The following is a 15,051-nucleotide window of genomic DNA, read 5'->3' as shown; positions in this document are numbered from 1 at the left end:
CATACAATGAGTGTAAGTTAAAATTGGAGATTGTCTTTTGCACAATCAAAAAATTCCTGTAAGACATAGAAAGCTTCACTTTTAAGCCAGTTTTGTAGAACATTTCTGATGGATTTTAATGAGATTGTTTAGTGCACTGCCACCTAAAACATAATCTGTGTTACTCAAAGGTATGTATAGCTATTGCGAGTCTTGCTTAGTCTTGTAAAGGGTTGGTCACTCTTTTTTTTTTGTGACGTACATTGTGGCATTGAAATGATTGCCTTAATTTGTAGCTATCTAATTTTCCCTTTTGTGTACACGAGGCAACTCAGTATAAATATTGATGGGACTACCATGACACCCAGTTTCTTGAAGAGTGGCTACAGTGTTTCTGCAGACACCTGCTACACATCTGTTAACCTTTTTCTGCCACATAAAAACACTCTTTGCCTCAGTGGAGTTGCCCCAAAGCAGTATGCAGTATGCTATGTGGCTATTAAAAAATGCAAAACTGGAAATGAGCATCATGTTTTCACTCAAACATCCTCGAAGTTCATAGTTATATTACTCTTGATAATTTAGCGCATATAGAATCTGTGTAGAGGTTCTATGTTAATTTGGAATTGAAGTGTACACCCAGGAGTTTAACAAACATACAATCCTTATTGGTATTGCATAAACTAAAAATCACATTTTCAGTTTCATTTTGGTGTACAGTTAATTCACTGTCTTTATATCGGATAATATAAATTCTTAGGTTGCCTTTGCTTTGTTCCTTTAGGTCCTGTATCTCATTTCCAGTTGCAGTGAAAGTGCTAGCCTCAGCAGGTAGAACAGATTTACACGGCATAATACTAGGTAGGTCATTAATATAGATGCAAACAATAAGGATCACAGTATGGAGCCTTGAGGCCTGCCTCTTGAATCATCTAGGAATCCAGAGCTTATACCATTAAAATGTACCTTCTGCTTCCTGCTTTCAAAATATCATCCCATAAGAATGAGTTTATATCTTCAATGCCACAGCACCTCAGTTTATTAGAATCTGATTGACCCACAGAGTCAAATGCCTTCCTCAATTTCAGTCAATAGGGCATCAACAGATGATTTTGCTTCAAAGACACCAAGTATTGTTGAAACATTATTTTCAACAGCTTTCGGTGAAGATGAATTTTCACTTAAGCCAAACTGAGTGTTTGTCAGTGTTCCATTGCAGATGAAGTGTTCGCAGATTTGTTGGCGCATGCAATGTTCTACTATTTCTGAAAGTATTGGTACAAGAGAAATAGAACATTAGTTGTAAGCACTTGACTTGTCTCCCTTTTTATGTAGAGAGACAACTTCAGTTATCTTCAAGCAGGTTGGAAAAGAACAACACACACAAATTCAATTTATTAACATACATTGTGATTATGAAGGAAGGAATTCTGCCACTTTTTAAGCAAAATTAGGCATATCGGATGAAACAAGGAAGATATAGGAGGTAGATTAGTATAACCAAAGACGGATTCCTTGCTAAAAGAATTCTACTTTTATCAAACAGGCCTTAATTTGAAGAAGAAATTTCTGAGAATGTACATTTGGAACACAGCATTGTATGTAAGTGGATCATGATCTGTGGGGGGAACCACAACGGATGAAATAAAAACATTTGAAAGGTTGTGTTACAGCAGGGTATTCAAAATGAAGTGGACATATTAGAAGTTAGAAGCTCTTCTGCAGAGTCAACAAGTATAGGAATATGTGTAGAACACTAACAATAAGAATGAAAATAATCGTTTTTTTTTTTAATATTATGTGATCGTATGGATAAGAAATCTATTTGCCAAGTGGCAGCAGGAGAAGACACATATAAAAGTATTGAAGTTTGCAAGATTTCAGAGCCATTGGATCCTCCTCATAGCAGGAGTGTTGAAGGGAGAGGAAAAAAGGGGTGGAGTTCGGAAAAGTCGGAGTCCCAGGCACACACGCCTGCACAATGAGTGATTGTCTTTATTAGTACAAGTGCTTGCACTCAGCCCAAAATTTTGATGATTGTACAAATGGTTCTTATTGTAAATGATGATAATTTTTATAAAATGTATTATGTGTACTGGAGATTAATTTTTTCTGTGGCAGGTTCTGCAGCGCAACCGCCGAGCAAGAGAAGAAGAAAGTGGTCGCGATCCAGACAGTTTTGACGGCCAGATGTTGTGGATTCTGTGGCGACACATTCGTCGAACTGAGAGGCGTAGAGTAAGTAGATTTGCCCACCTTGTATTTTTCTGTAGGTAAATGTTTCCTTACATTGGATGTTAATTGCATTTTGACTGTTATGGTAAAAGACAGTGGCAATAAAGGTGAGTAGGACAGTCACACTTTGTATCATCATACTGGAAGGAGAGAGGGTTGAGTGTGTAAAAAATTTCAGTTATCTGGGGCAGGGTCATATCAAATGATAGAAGTGCCAAACTAGAAGTTTTAAACAGTAACAAAAGGATCCAGCTTCTTCTAGCAAGTGTGAAACCTAATGTGGGATGAGGGAATCCCTCTAAGAGCTAAATAGATCGTGTATAAAACCTGTCTCTTGCTAATCGTGATGTATAGTTGGAGACCTGTGTCATAAATGAAACAGTGGAAGCTCCAGATTGGAATATCAACAATATATAAGAAAGTGTCATAAATACGAGAGAAGAGAGTGAAATACAAGCATGTGAAATGAAGTTCCTTAGGCTAGCTCTACAGAAAAACTGGGGGGGGGGGTAAGAGAGAGAGAGAGAGAGAGAGAGAGAGAGAGAGAGTTACAAACAAATATCTGAAGAGGCACCTGCAGGTGACCTTGACCATGGAGGAAAGAATGAGCAGTATGAGACTGAAGTGGGTTGTCATGTGAAGTGAATGCACACAACTGGAACTCCATGTCAGTATTAGAGATGGAGGTACCAGGAAGAATACCTATTGGGCAGCCTTGGAAGAGATGAGCAGACCAGGTTAATGAAGACCTCAAGAGGGGAGGAGTAACATGGAAGCAGTGGAGACAGGAGAGCTGTACAAGGACAGAAACCAGTGGAGGCATATCGTTCACAAAATTCCTACACGAGTTGCTATAAGGAAAACATGATGATGATGGTTAAAATTTTAGTTTGTCTTTTAAAATTATGTTATCCTGAGTAAATGTGAAAAATACTTTCCAAGAAAAAAGCACTTGGATTGTGACGGTAAGCATGACTGTAAGCAGGATTTAGAATTCTGAAAATCTTGAGTGTCATATGTTGTTATCAGCAGAGACATCACTGGTGTTCTACGAATCATAGTGTGGAATGTCAGATCTCTTAATTGGACTGGTAGGTAAGAAAATTTAAAAAGGGAAATGGATAGGTTACAAGTAGATGTAGTGTGAAGTTAAGTGGCAGGAGGAACAGGACTTTTGGTCAGGTGAATAAAGGGTTATAAATATAAAATCAAATAAGGGTAATGCAGGAGTAGGTGTAATAATGAATAAAAAAAATATAAATGCGGATAAGCTACTACAAACATCATAGTGAACACACGACCTGAGACGGTAAACATCTTAACTTTGCAGTCAGCACATCTACTATTGTCACAAGCAGTACTGTTTTGCTCAAATTTAACGCATTACTTCTTTCTAGTTAAATGTGGTACAGTGATCAAGGAAAGACAGTGAAACTGATTTGTGAAGTGTAACGGAGACTCTTCATTTAGCACTTAAATACAATGAATTTCACAAGATGATTCAAAATGAAAAATCTGTGTTCTCCACATCCCTCATTGTCGAGCCAGTGAAAGTTTTTAAGTTTTGATTTCTTGTAGTTAACAATGCTAAACTTTATATTTATCTTATAAATAAACTGTAAAAAACAGAACTCGTGTGCCTGTAAAGACATTTCAATAATATTGCTAAACTCAACAGTTGGAGTGCTGAGTCCCACTGAAGAATGACGCAAATTCCCTGTTACGTATTTTTTGTGGAGAATAAATAATTCCCTCTTCTCTTGAAGCTCACTGCTACAAGTAAATGTCTCCTTACATTTCAAACAACCATACCTTTCGAAACGTGTTTGCTAAGTAGCCAGAAAAATATACTTCTGAACACTGTTCAGAGGAAAGGTCTTGCTGTGAGTCAGAAAAATACTCGTCAGCCTCGATGGTTCTCCCTTCTTCATCCTTAGGGGAACCAGGGGTGTTTGGGATTTTGACGTTTCTAGAGCTCTTCAACAGCTGAGGTTCTTCACCTTCCGTTTGCAACACACAGTTGTTCAGTAACAGCATGTTGTCAGTGTCATTCCCACAATTTGAAGCACAGAAGGCTTCATTAGTGAGTTAATAGCACTTGTTTGAAACAAGCACCTTGTGTTATAACTGTTGGATTATGGTTGTTGCCTATTTCTGAGGGTACACAGAAAATAAATTCTGAAGAGCACCTTGATTCAATCTACTGGTCATTAAAAATTTAATGCTGACAGTTTGTTCCTCAAGAAAAAACTGAGCAGTAGCATTAACAGTCTGGATTAAACCCTTAATGCACAGTGGTGTCGTTATTTTAGCTGTCTTTTTGTCGGTTTTATTTATAGTACTTAAGACATCCTTTGCATTCTGTAGCATTTCCATTACTACTCGGTGTTGTTTTGATAGTGCACACCTGTGTGGATTAGAGGAAAATGCTGTCCTGCTATTCAAAAATCAAACAAATTGTTCATAAATTCTATAAAAGTAGCTGTGTTCTCTGCTGTATCACTCTGCATTCTTTAGTCGCTACCCAAGTTCTGATAGCTGCAGCAACAGAGTGGCTTAGGACCTGAACTGCCATTTTCACATTCATTTTCTGGAATGAATCAGGTTGCAAATGACTGTCAATGAGTTTTAACATAATCCTGATTCTTTTTTTCCTTCTTTTTTTCTTATCATTGTGGTACATTTTCCTGGTGTCTTCGAATAAAACAACAGCATTGTTGGAAATGAAGTCACCACTAAGGAGATGGTTTTGTATGCTTTTCAATAAATGTGGGACATCATAAATATAAAACAGTCTATGTCCATTCACAATGAAGTAAAGTCCTTCAGGCGTAACCTGTAAATGCTTCACAACACTTAAGAGCACTAGCTCCCTGATCACAAACGACTAATTTTGGTTCTAGGTTTGTATTTTGCAATAAAATAATTAGTTCCTGTAAGAGTCCCAATAAATTTGCATGTTTTACTCCTGAATTAGACAAAAAATATGAAACAAGCTGTTTTGTTTCTAGTTACTGTAGATGCCTCTAATCGTAAAAACAAATGCATAATTTGCACTTTCCCTGTCACCCAAATCTTGTAGACCTTCTACTAAATCGAAATCTTTTGCATATTCCAGATAACACATTGTCGACATCTCATCAAAAGATACGAGGCTTGAATGAAAAGTAATGCCTCCACCTTCGTTAATTGGGTTTAGATGGGAATATTTTAATAAATCAAGTACGGAAATAATCCTTAGAATGTGATCTTTAATTAACAATATTCACTTTTCCACATAATCACCAGCCAATGGATACATTTCTGAAGCCGTCACGGAAGAAGTAGACACTCTGTTCCCACAACCACAGTCTCACAGTTCTCTCAATGTCTTCATCAGAAGCATAATGATGGCCTCGCAGATCGTCTTTCATTATTGGGAACAGATGGAAGTCAGACCATGCTAAATCTGGACCGTATTGAGGATGCCGACGGTGGTGAGATTTTCTCTGAAGTTCTGCTTTGGTGGCTTGTGAAGTGTGTGGTTTGGCATTGTCATGCTGCAGGAAAACATTTCCCTTTTCCTTTCGGACCCTTGTTACTTGTCGATTGTGCTTGAAATTTCTCTCTGAGCGATGCAATGATCGTCCTGAATCAGTCTGTCAACATTTTGCTTATGAAACTCGGTGGTCGTTGTCACAGGATATCTAACTCTTTGTCATGCAGGGCAGTTGTTCCTGCCTCAACATCTTTAAACTTACTTGTCCAGCGACGCACAGTATTCGCATCAACACAATCGCCATAAACTGCTTTCATTCTCTGATGAGTCTCGTTTGGGGTGACACCTTTGGCTGTTAAGAATTTAATGACTGCATGTTGCATAAACCACATTGACTGACCATCTGCGCAGGGTTCCATACATTACACTGTAACAATACAACTGTTAAGTGCTAAGGCTTCCCGCCAACTGAATCTGTAGAGAAGAGGCTACAGAACAAGCCAGTACCTGCCGCATACCAATACTGCCAACTGTTAAAGAGTTACGAAGGTGGAGGCATTCAGTCAACCCTCGTACTACACATGCCTTTTCTAAATAGGTTTGTGCCTCAAATTTCTTGCTAAGTTGACTAAAACGGTGTTTGTTAAACCCTGTAGACACCTGTGACACCGATCCATCGTCTAATTGTGGACAGTCCAGGTAATACGATACCCAATTTTCACAAAAATTTTTATTCTGCAGGAGGTAGGAGATTTGTAAAACAATATTAGGGAGAGATTTTTCTCAATAGAAGACCACGGACATTTTTTGCTCTTGCACTGCATTGCAGCCAGTGCCCTGCAGTAATCAGATGGGAAGTAGAAACTGCTGAACACATGGGCAATATTATTTGAGCCCCTACAATGCAACAATCTACCCTTAACTTTTGACAAGTAGGAAGTTTTGTTTTTCAATGATCTGTTTATATTATGCATTTCCTGTTTCACTTTTCGCTTTCTAGGAGTATCATCATCATCATCATCATGTAGCATACATAGTTTCCTTTTAACTTGTCTCACTGGCATTTCTATGATTTCTTTCAGATCTGGTAATGGTTCACACTTTTGTGGTGTTGCATTTGTTTCTGCCAGAAGGTGACTAGCTGCACTGTATGTTCTCCTTGAAATATTCATGTTCAGATCAGGTGATGACAGATCAGTCCTATCACTAGTTCTCTCACATACTGCTGAAGAACCAGTATCAGATGTAAATTTTACAGGAACTGCTGTGTGAATACGTCATTGTTTCGTGCTGTTCATGAATGACTTTTCATCAAAATGGGCATCACACAGCAGTCTTGTGCAATTTTTCTGGGTCCATATCCAGCAGTTTGAAATTGCGTGTAACAATAACTATCTATCAGAAAAAATGCAATATGTTTATATACCATTAACACATTTAGTAGCTCATTTTACATTAACTTGATAGAAAGGAATATTTCATTAAGTATTTGCTAAGAGAGCTCTTTGTTTGCAACCTTTTTTGAACTTCAAACACTATGATTAATTCTAGGGATGTGGTCCTACAGCAAGGATGTTTTAAGCCTGGTCAACACTGAGCGAGCTAAATCAGGAAAAACTGGATTCTCATATGTATAGACGAATTTGAGCAGACGACATTGTCGTGTTTTGTTAGTAAACTTTACTCGCTTTTCACCGTGCGTCTGAAGTTTCTGCAAAAGTTAAGAAACATGATTTGTAAATTCAGTGTTAAGTGCACTGGCACTACTATGCATTTCACATCTAAGTACAAATTATTTTCCTACACAACTTTGCTTTCTTTTTCAAAACCAGTGGGCAAAATGATCCTATCTCAATATCAACGATTTACATCGTAGCTGTAATTAGAGGTCTGCGCGGACAAGAAAAAAAATGTTACCCATACGTGCTTTGCATCCACTAAATCATTATCCACATCTGCCAAGTTGCATATCTGCATTCTCAGATATTAATGTTTTGTAAAGCAGTGTAACCTGCCGCTGCTCTGTCAAGACTTGTGCCTGGCCTGAATTTTTGTCTGCTGATGTCCGCACTTGGTTATGATGCGAATTAAGGCTGGTCATATTTCAGTGACAGTCATTTCAAATTTAAATTCTTTCACTTTGCATGTAACTTACTGTAAATGATATAACAGTGGAAAAAATATTTGTTCCTTCTTTTTAAGTAGAAAGGCAGTTGATGAGAAGACATTTTGTACGTGATGAATTTTTAATTGTTGTTGGAAGGGGGCTACAAACACGGTAACATACAAGTGAAAGTGTGGTTTTTGAGCATATTTTGGCGATGTCAACTTTGAAGAGTCACAGACGGCAAACCATAAGTATTTTAAAAATTTACTTTGTACAATTTAAAGATAACCCACTGATATCCGCAATAGAGGAACATTTTTTTTCTTCAACACAATTATTACTGGGGATATCCGCATCCGCACAGACATTTGCTGTAAGTAGTGTTGTTTCCAAGTAAAAGCTGTATGAGGATTATTACCGCATGGATAAAAAAAAATTAAAATAGGCCGCGTCTATAGTTTGCATGCTATGCTCGTTCTCTTCTATTCTCCTCCCTTGTAATTCCAGTGTAAATGCTTGTTCACAGGTATAAACGAATGGCAGTGAATTATAGCGAATTACCTATGAATACTTGTTTGCAGAAGTGTAAACAAGATTTTACACTCGTTCACTTCGTTCGCTTTAGTGTACACCAGGATTTAGATGATGGGTATTATTCATTTATTTCACTGTGGTGATTTCAGCTCTAGAGCCATTTTCAAGTACCAAGACAAAGGTTTTGTAAAGTAATGCTTCTTAAATTGTGTTTACCAAATGTTATCACACTACACTTTGCATTTTGTTATACATACCTTATATTGGTTTCAGTTATCACATTGCACAGAAAAAAAGCCTCTACAGCCAAAATTATGATAGTGAAGTGAGTAAACAGTTACAAAAAAAGTCAAATCGCAGCAATGATTTAATTTAAAAACAGGATCGAATGCTTAGGGCTCGCTATTAATTCATACTCGCAACTAACTTATTAATTTACGTGAATTTAAAATCCACTTCTGTAACCCTTCTTTATCTTTGATGGGAAATCTGAACATTTTTAGTTCAGGATTTGTCTGTCTACTCCTTCCACAGTTGATGTACTCACAGGCACTTGGCATGACGACTCGATCCTCAAGCAACGGTATGTCAGAAACAGCTGTACTTCAGATGCCAGATGGTGGAAAGAGACTAGTGGCTGCATGCGTTTGGACGAGGTTGCCACATATTTCACAGAACGGAGTGCCATCTGGTGGTTGGTGCCACAAGTACGGGTGTGACACTGTTGCCGCCTGGTGGCCATTCCCTGATAAGGGTTGCCAACTAGACCAAGCAATCGGGCAATCTGTTTCTTACATGATTTTGGGAATGCAAATGTGCAATATGGCTAAACAGAGATGGCTAGAGGACAGATGCAAGGATGTAGAAGAATGTATCACTAGGGGTAAGATAGATACTGCCTACAGGAAAATTAGAGAGACCTTTGGAGAAAAGAGAACCACCTGTATGAATATCAAGAGTTCAGATGGAAAACCAGTCTTAAGCAAAGAAGGGAAAGCAGAAAGGTGGAAGGAGTATATAGTGGATCTATACAATTCTATGGAAATGGAGGAGGATGTAGATGGAGATGAAATGGGAGGTATGGTACTATGTGAAGAATTTGACAGAGCACTGAAAGACCTAAATCGGAACAAGGCCCCAGGTGTAGATAAAATTCCATTATAGTTACTGATAGCGTTGGGAGAGCCAGCAATGACAAAACTCTTCAGTCTGGTGAGCATAATGTATGAGGAATACCCTCAGACTTCAAGAAGAATATAATAATCCCAATTCCAAAGAAAGCAAATGCTGTCAGGTGTGAAAGTTACCGAACTGTCAGTTTAATAAGTCATGGCTGCAAGATACTAATATGAATCCCTTACAGAAGAATGGAAGAGCTGGTAGAAACTGACCTTGGGGAAGACCAGTTTGGATTCTGGAGAAATGTAGGAATGCGTGAGGAAATACTGATCCTATGATTTATCTTAGAAGATAGGTTAAGGAAAGGCAAACCTACATTTCTAGCATTTGTAGACTTAGAGAAAGCTTTTGACAATGTTGACGGAATACTCTCTTTCAAATTCTAAAGGTGGCAGGGGTAAAATACTGGGAGCGAAAGGCTGTTTACAATTTGCAAAGAAATCAGATACCAGTTATATGAGTCGAGGGGGCATGAAAGGAAGCAGTGGTTGAGAAGTGAATGAGACAAGGCTGTAGCCTATCTCGGATGTTATTCAATCTGTATATTAAGCAAGCAGTAAAGGAAACAAAAGAAAAATTTGCAGTAGGAATTAAAATCGACAAAGAAAAAATAAAAACTTCGAGGTTTGTCAACGACATTGTAATTCTGTCAGAGACAATGAAGGACCTGGAACAGCAGCTGAACAGAATGGACAGTGCCTTGAAAGGAGGATGTAAGATGAACATCAGCAAAAGCAAAACAAGGATAATGGAATGTAGATGAATTAAATCAGGTGATGCTGAGGGAATTAGTTTAGAAAATGAGACAGTTATAGTAGTAAATGAGTTTTGCACTTTGGGAAGCAAAGCAACTGATGACTGTCAAAGTAGGGAAGATATAAAATGTAGATTGGCTATGGCAAGGAAAGTGTTTCCGAAGAAGAGAAATTTGTTAACATTGAGTATACATATAAGTTTCAGGAAGTCTTTTCTGAAAGCATTTGTATGGAGTGTAGCCATGTATGGAAATGAAACATGGATGATAACTAGTTTAAACAAGAAGAGAATAGAAGCTTTTGAAATGTGGTGCTACAGAAGAATGCTGAAGATTAGATGGGTAGATCACATAACTAATGAGGAGGTATTAAATAGGATTGGGGAGAAGAGAAGTTTGTGACACAATTTGACTAGAAGAAGGGATCGGTTGGTAGGACATGTTCTGAGGCATCAAGATCACAAATTTAGTATTGGAGGGCAGTATGGAGGGTAAAAATCGTAGAGGGAGACAAAGAGCTGAGTACACTAAGCAGATTCAGGAGGATGTAGGTTGCGATAGTTATTCGGAGATGGACGCTTGCGCAAGATAGGGTAGCATGGAGAACTGCATCAAACCATACTCTGGACTGAAGACAACAACAACAACAACATTAACGTTAACATTGTATGAGGAAGAAGTTGAGGACTGAGAGATAACATGACAAGCTACCTAATTGTGCAAAAGCAGAAGTATCAAACAGTGGAAGGTCGTGGATATGATAACAGTAATGTGAAAAGGATACATTGCTTCTCACCACGTAGAGGAGGCCCTGAGTGGCAGAATGGCACAATGAGAAAGACTGCTTAAGCATTAAAGTTTCATACAAATTCCTCCTTCCAACACATAAAATACAAACACCTTCACAAAAGCACAATGCTCACAGTGGTCACTGTCTCAAGTCGCTGGAGATGATGCGAGCAGCAATCTGCTGTGGTGGGTAGTGAAGGTAAGGTTGCAGTATGCAAGAGAGAGGGATAGCAGGATAGCATTGGGGGAAGGATGTTGTGTTGCTAGTTGGAGCGTGTTGGAGACAGGATAGACTGTTAGGTGCAGTGGTGTGGTCTGTACTGGGGGGGGGGGGGCGAGGGGGTCAAGGGAAAAGACTAGTAGCAGTGTTGTTGGGACAGAAGGAATATGTAGTGCTGAGCTGGTAGCAGGGAAGACGATAGGCAGGTGGAGGACAAGGACTAGTGAAGGCTGAGGCCAGGGGGTTACAGGTATGAAGGATATGTTGTAAGTAGAGTTCCCATCAGCGCATTTAAAAAAAAACTGATGTTGGTAGGAATAATCTAGAAGGTACAGGCTGTGAAGCAGTCATTAAAGTGAATACATTCTGTTGGGTAGCATGTTCACCATCTGGATGGTCCAACTGTTTCTTGGCCACAGTATGGAGATGGCCATTCATGTGGATAGACAGCTTGTTTGTTGTAATGCCCATATAAAGTAGCTCTGTCGTTGACCTGGTAGGAGATGCCTGTGACCAGACCGTAGTGGTGGTAGGTGGTGGTAGGAGGAGGATTTATGAGGCAGGACTTACATCTAGGTCTATTCCAGGGATATGAACCAAGAATCAAGTGGGGTTGAATATTGTGTAGGTTCAGTGGGTGGCAAAATACCATTGTGGGAGTGATGGGGAGGATATTTCTCATTTCAGGGCATGACAGGAGGTAATCAAAACTCTGGCAGAGAATGTGAGTTTTGTTCCAGTCCTTTATGGTAATGAATAATGAGAGGATGGGCAGAGGGTATGTGGGAAGTAGTGACTGGAGTGACAAAGTGCAGAATTTCTCTTTATTGACAAGGTTCAGAGAGTAATTTTGGTCTGTGAAGGCTGAGTGAGACACTCGGCATATTTGGAGAGGGGCTGCTCATCTCTACAGATCTGGCAGCCACAGGTGGCTAGACTGTATGGAAGGGACTGGTATGGAAAGGGTGGCAGCTATCGAAGTGGAGGTACTGTTGGTCATTTCTAGGTTTGATGGGGGTGGAGGTACTGATGTGGCCATCCTTGAGGTGGAGATAAACATGAAGGAAAGTGGCTTATTGGGTTGAGAAGGACTGTGTGAACGGAATGTTAAATTTACAGCCAGTATCAATCAGAAAAAGGTAAAGGAGGGTGGAAAATTGATTTGAGAAAGTTGAGAGACAAAATTTATGGTGAGTATTTAGGACACACAATATTTAGTGTTGAAAATATATTTATATAGCATGTGTTTTGGATTCTTAAAGTATATGTATGGAGTGTAGCCATGTATGGAAGTGAAACATGGACGATAAATAGTTTGTACAAGAATAGAATAGAAGCTTTTGAAATGTGGTGCTACAGAAGAATGCTGAAGAGTAGATGGGTAGATCACATAACGAATGAGGTGGTACTGAATAGGATTGGGGAGAAGAGGAGTTTGTGGCACAACTTGACTAGAAGAAGGGATCGGTTGGTAGGACATGTTCTGAGGCATCAAGGGATCACAAATTTAGTATTGGAGGGCAGCGTGGAGGGTAAAAATCGTAGAGGGAGACAAAGAGATGAATACACTAAGCAGATTCAGAAGGATGTAGGTTGCAGTAGGTACTGGGAGATGAAGAGGCTTGCACAGGATAGAGTAGCGTGGAGAGCTGCATCAAACCAGTCTCAGGACTGAAGACCACAACAACAACAGCAACATATGTTTTAGATGTAGAATGGGGATGAATTGCCTATTCTGACTCAGACATGCTGTTTTCCATGTTGAAAAGTTTTGAGAGTTACTCCTGTGGTTACATACTTAGTGGTGAGGTGGCAGGTAGCAAATTGTGCACTACAAAATACAACAGAGGAAGGCAATATTTTAAGAGAGTGTGGTGGGGGGGGGGGGGGGGGGGGAGAGGAATGAGACAGAGGAATAAATTCAAAAGTATCAGTGTGAAAGGAGAAAACGAAGGTCAAAGAAGAGATTTTCTTGGGCCAGCATTTTTGATGTTTTCATTTGTGTTTGCAGTTTTGGAACATCCTTCACATGAATAGTCTTAAGGAGAAAATTAGGCCACATTTTAATTTTAGTGTTCTTGTTTTCAACTGGCGATAGGAGATGGCTGTCAGTAAAGAATGATTTCATGTGATACAGTTTTCTGTGAAGAAAAAGAAAAGCCATGCAGAGAACACTGTTCTGCTGATAGTTTGGGCAACCTGTAGCAGCACAAGAAAAGAAAAAAAATTCAATGATTTTGATGCAATCTCTGTGGCACAGAGTTAAAAATTTGTGTGCTATTTTGCAGCATAACTCAAGTTGTATCATTTTGGGGGAATAGACAGTAAATCCTGGACAAAATAGATGTTTCGCACTCTTCACACAACTGGAATTTTGTTTTACTTTTGTCACACTTTCATGAAAGTTTTAATTTACACAACTTGGATAAATACAGTTCTTGACTATCACACTGACCCAGATTATTTTAATAAATTAGAAACAAACAGTTATTGGGTGCGAGGTTTTAGTGCCGTAGTGTTTAACATCAGCATTAACTTGGTCCACACCAGGCAATCAATTCACATTTTCTAGCTCCAAGGGCTATCACCTGGGCCTCCAAGGGCTTTCACCTGGCAGTGGTATTGGCCTGCAGACTGAACCAAGTGAGGGAGACCAGCTGCCTTGCAGGTTTGGTGGGGGACTGTAAGCTACAGGAATAAACTCAGATAGAAAATCTCCAGCTATGTTAGGCCTAATGAGCCAATAGTGGGATGCAATTAAATTACTTTTAATGTAGAAACAAGTATTGTAATGTTTTAAGACAACTATATTTCTCAGAGTTCTTCCCCAGTATTTGTGCTTGTTTTCCTCAGTTACCTTGTTCTTTACAAAGGCTCAAAGAAGTACAACATTGTCAAGTTTGTAATATGCCACAGGCAACCACAGAAGTTCAATTTCTTGTTCAGTGAGTGTTGTACACTTTCCAAAAGGTATTCTTACGACCTGAAATGTCGTCACACATGTCGTTGTAGGCCTGTTGCAGTAATTTCCTCATATGACTTGGCATAGGTGTAAGCTCTGTGTTGTTGCTTTCCATCCATTCAGTAATAGAACCCCTCCTCCATTTCCCAGTGATATTGCATTTATCATCATGTGATATGGAGCTTGACCTATAAAAATTGGAGACTGTTTGGTAATTTTTTGAGAACTCCTCAAAGCCACTCTTCGTAGTGTCTAGCACTTGTCTCAGAATGAAAATCTGCACCTTCTTTTTGTCCAGCAAAATATGACATTTTGCAAGAACCCATCTTCTTTCTCAATGTGGCACATTAGAACCAATTTTCAAGAGTTGAGTGGTGCTAGAACTTCTCTTTTCCAACCATTCCACTTTTAAATACTTTCTTTGTGACAATTGTATATGATACCTGCTGAACAAGGCATTTTTTGTTCCAAATGATTTGCACCACACTGACTGTCATAAGTGTAATAAGTGGGCATCTCGTGTGTTGCAAGTGTCTCATTTCCTGTTAGAACTCCTCTCTTTTTTTTTCCTGCTAATCACTTATTTTTCATTAGCACAGGTTTTTGTTTTACTTTTTGTATTTGGAGTCCAAAGGTTGTTTCACTCATATCAGGAAAATATTCTGCTTCAATCTTCAACATTTAAAATACGGCTGCTACTGTTAGAAACTGATTTTCCATGTGGAAGTTGTTGATTTTCCATGTGGAAGTTGTTGATTTTCCATGTGGAAGTTGTTGATTTTCCATGTGGAAGTTGTTGATTTTCCATGTGGAA

General features: G+C 39.0%; 1 protein-coding gene across 2 annotated transcripts in view; it reads left to right on the top strand.

Annotated features, from left to right (window-relative positions):
- LOC126416148 (DDB1- and CUL4-associated factor 8-like) overlaps window positions 1–15,051 on the top strand; it is a 116,992-nt gene that overhangs the window by 99,909 nt on the left and 2,032 nt on the right. For both annotated transcript variants that reach the window (XM_050083696.1, XM_050083697.1), the window contains exon 10: window positions 2,101–2,217. In XM_050083696.1, coding sequence (XP_049939653.1) covers window positions 2,101–2,217 — 117 coding nt within the window. The remainder of the gene's footprint in view (window positions 1–2,100; window positions 2,218–15,051) is intronic.

This window comes from Schistocerca serialis, chromosome 8, assembly GCF_023864345.2.
Source record: "Schistocerca serialis cubense isolate TAMUIC-IGC-003099 chromosome 8, iqSchSeri2.2, whole genome shotgun sequence".
NCBI lineage: Eukaryota > Metazoa > Arthropoda > Insecta > Orthoptera > Acrididae > Schistocerca > Schistocerca serialis.
This window is presented reverse-complemented; position numbering and strand designations above follow the sequence as displayed.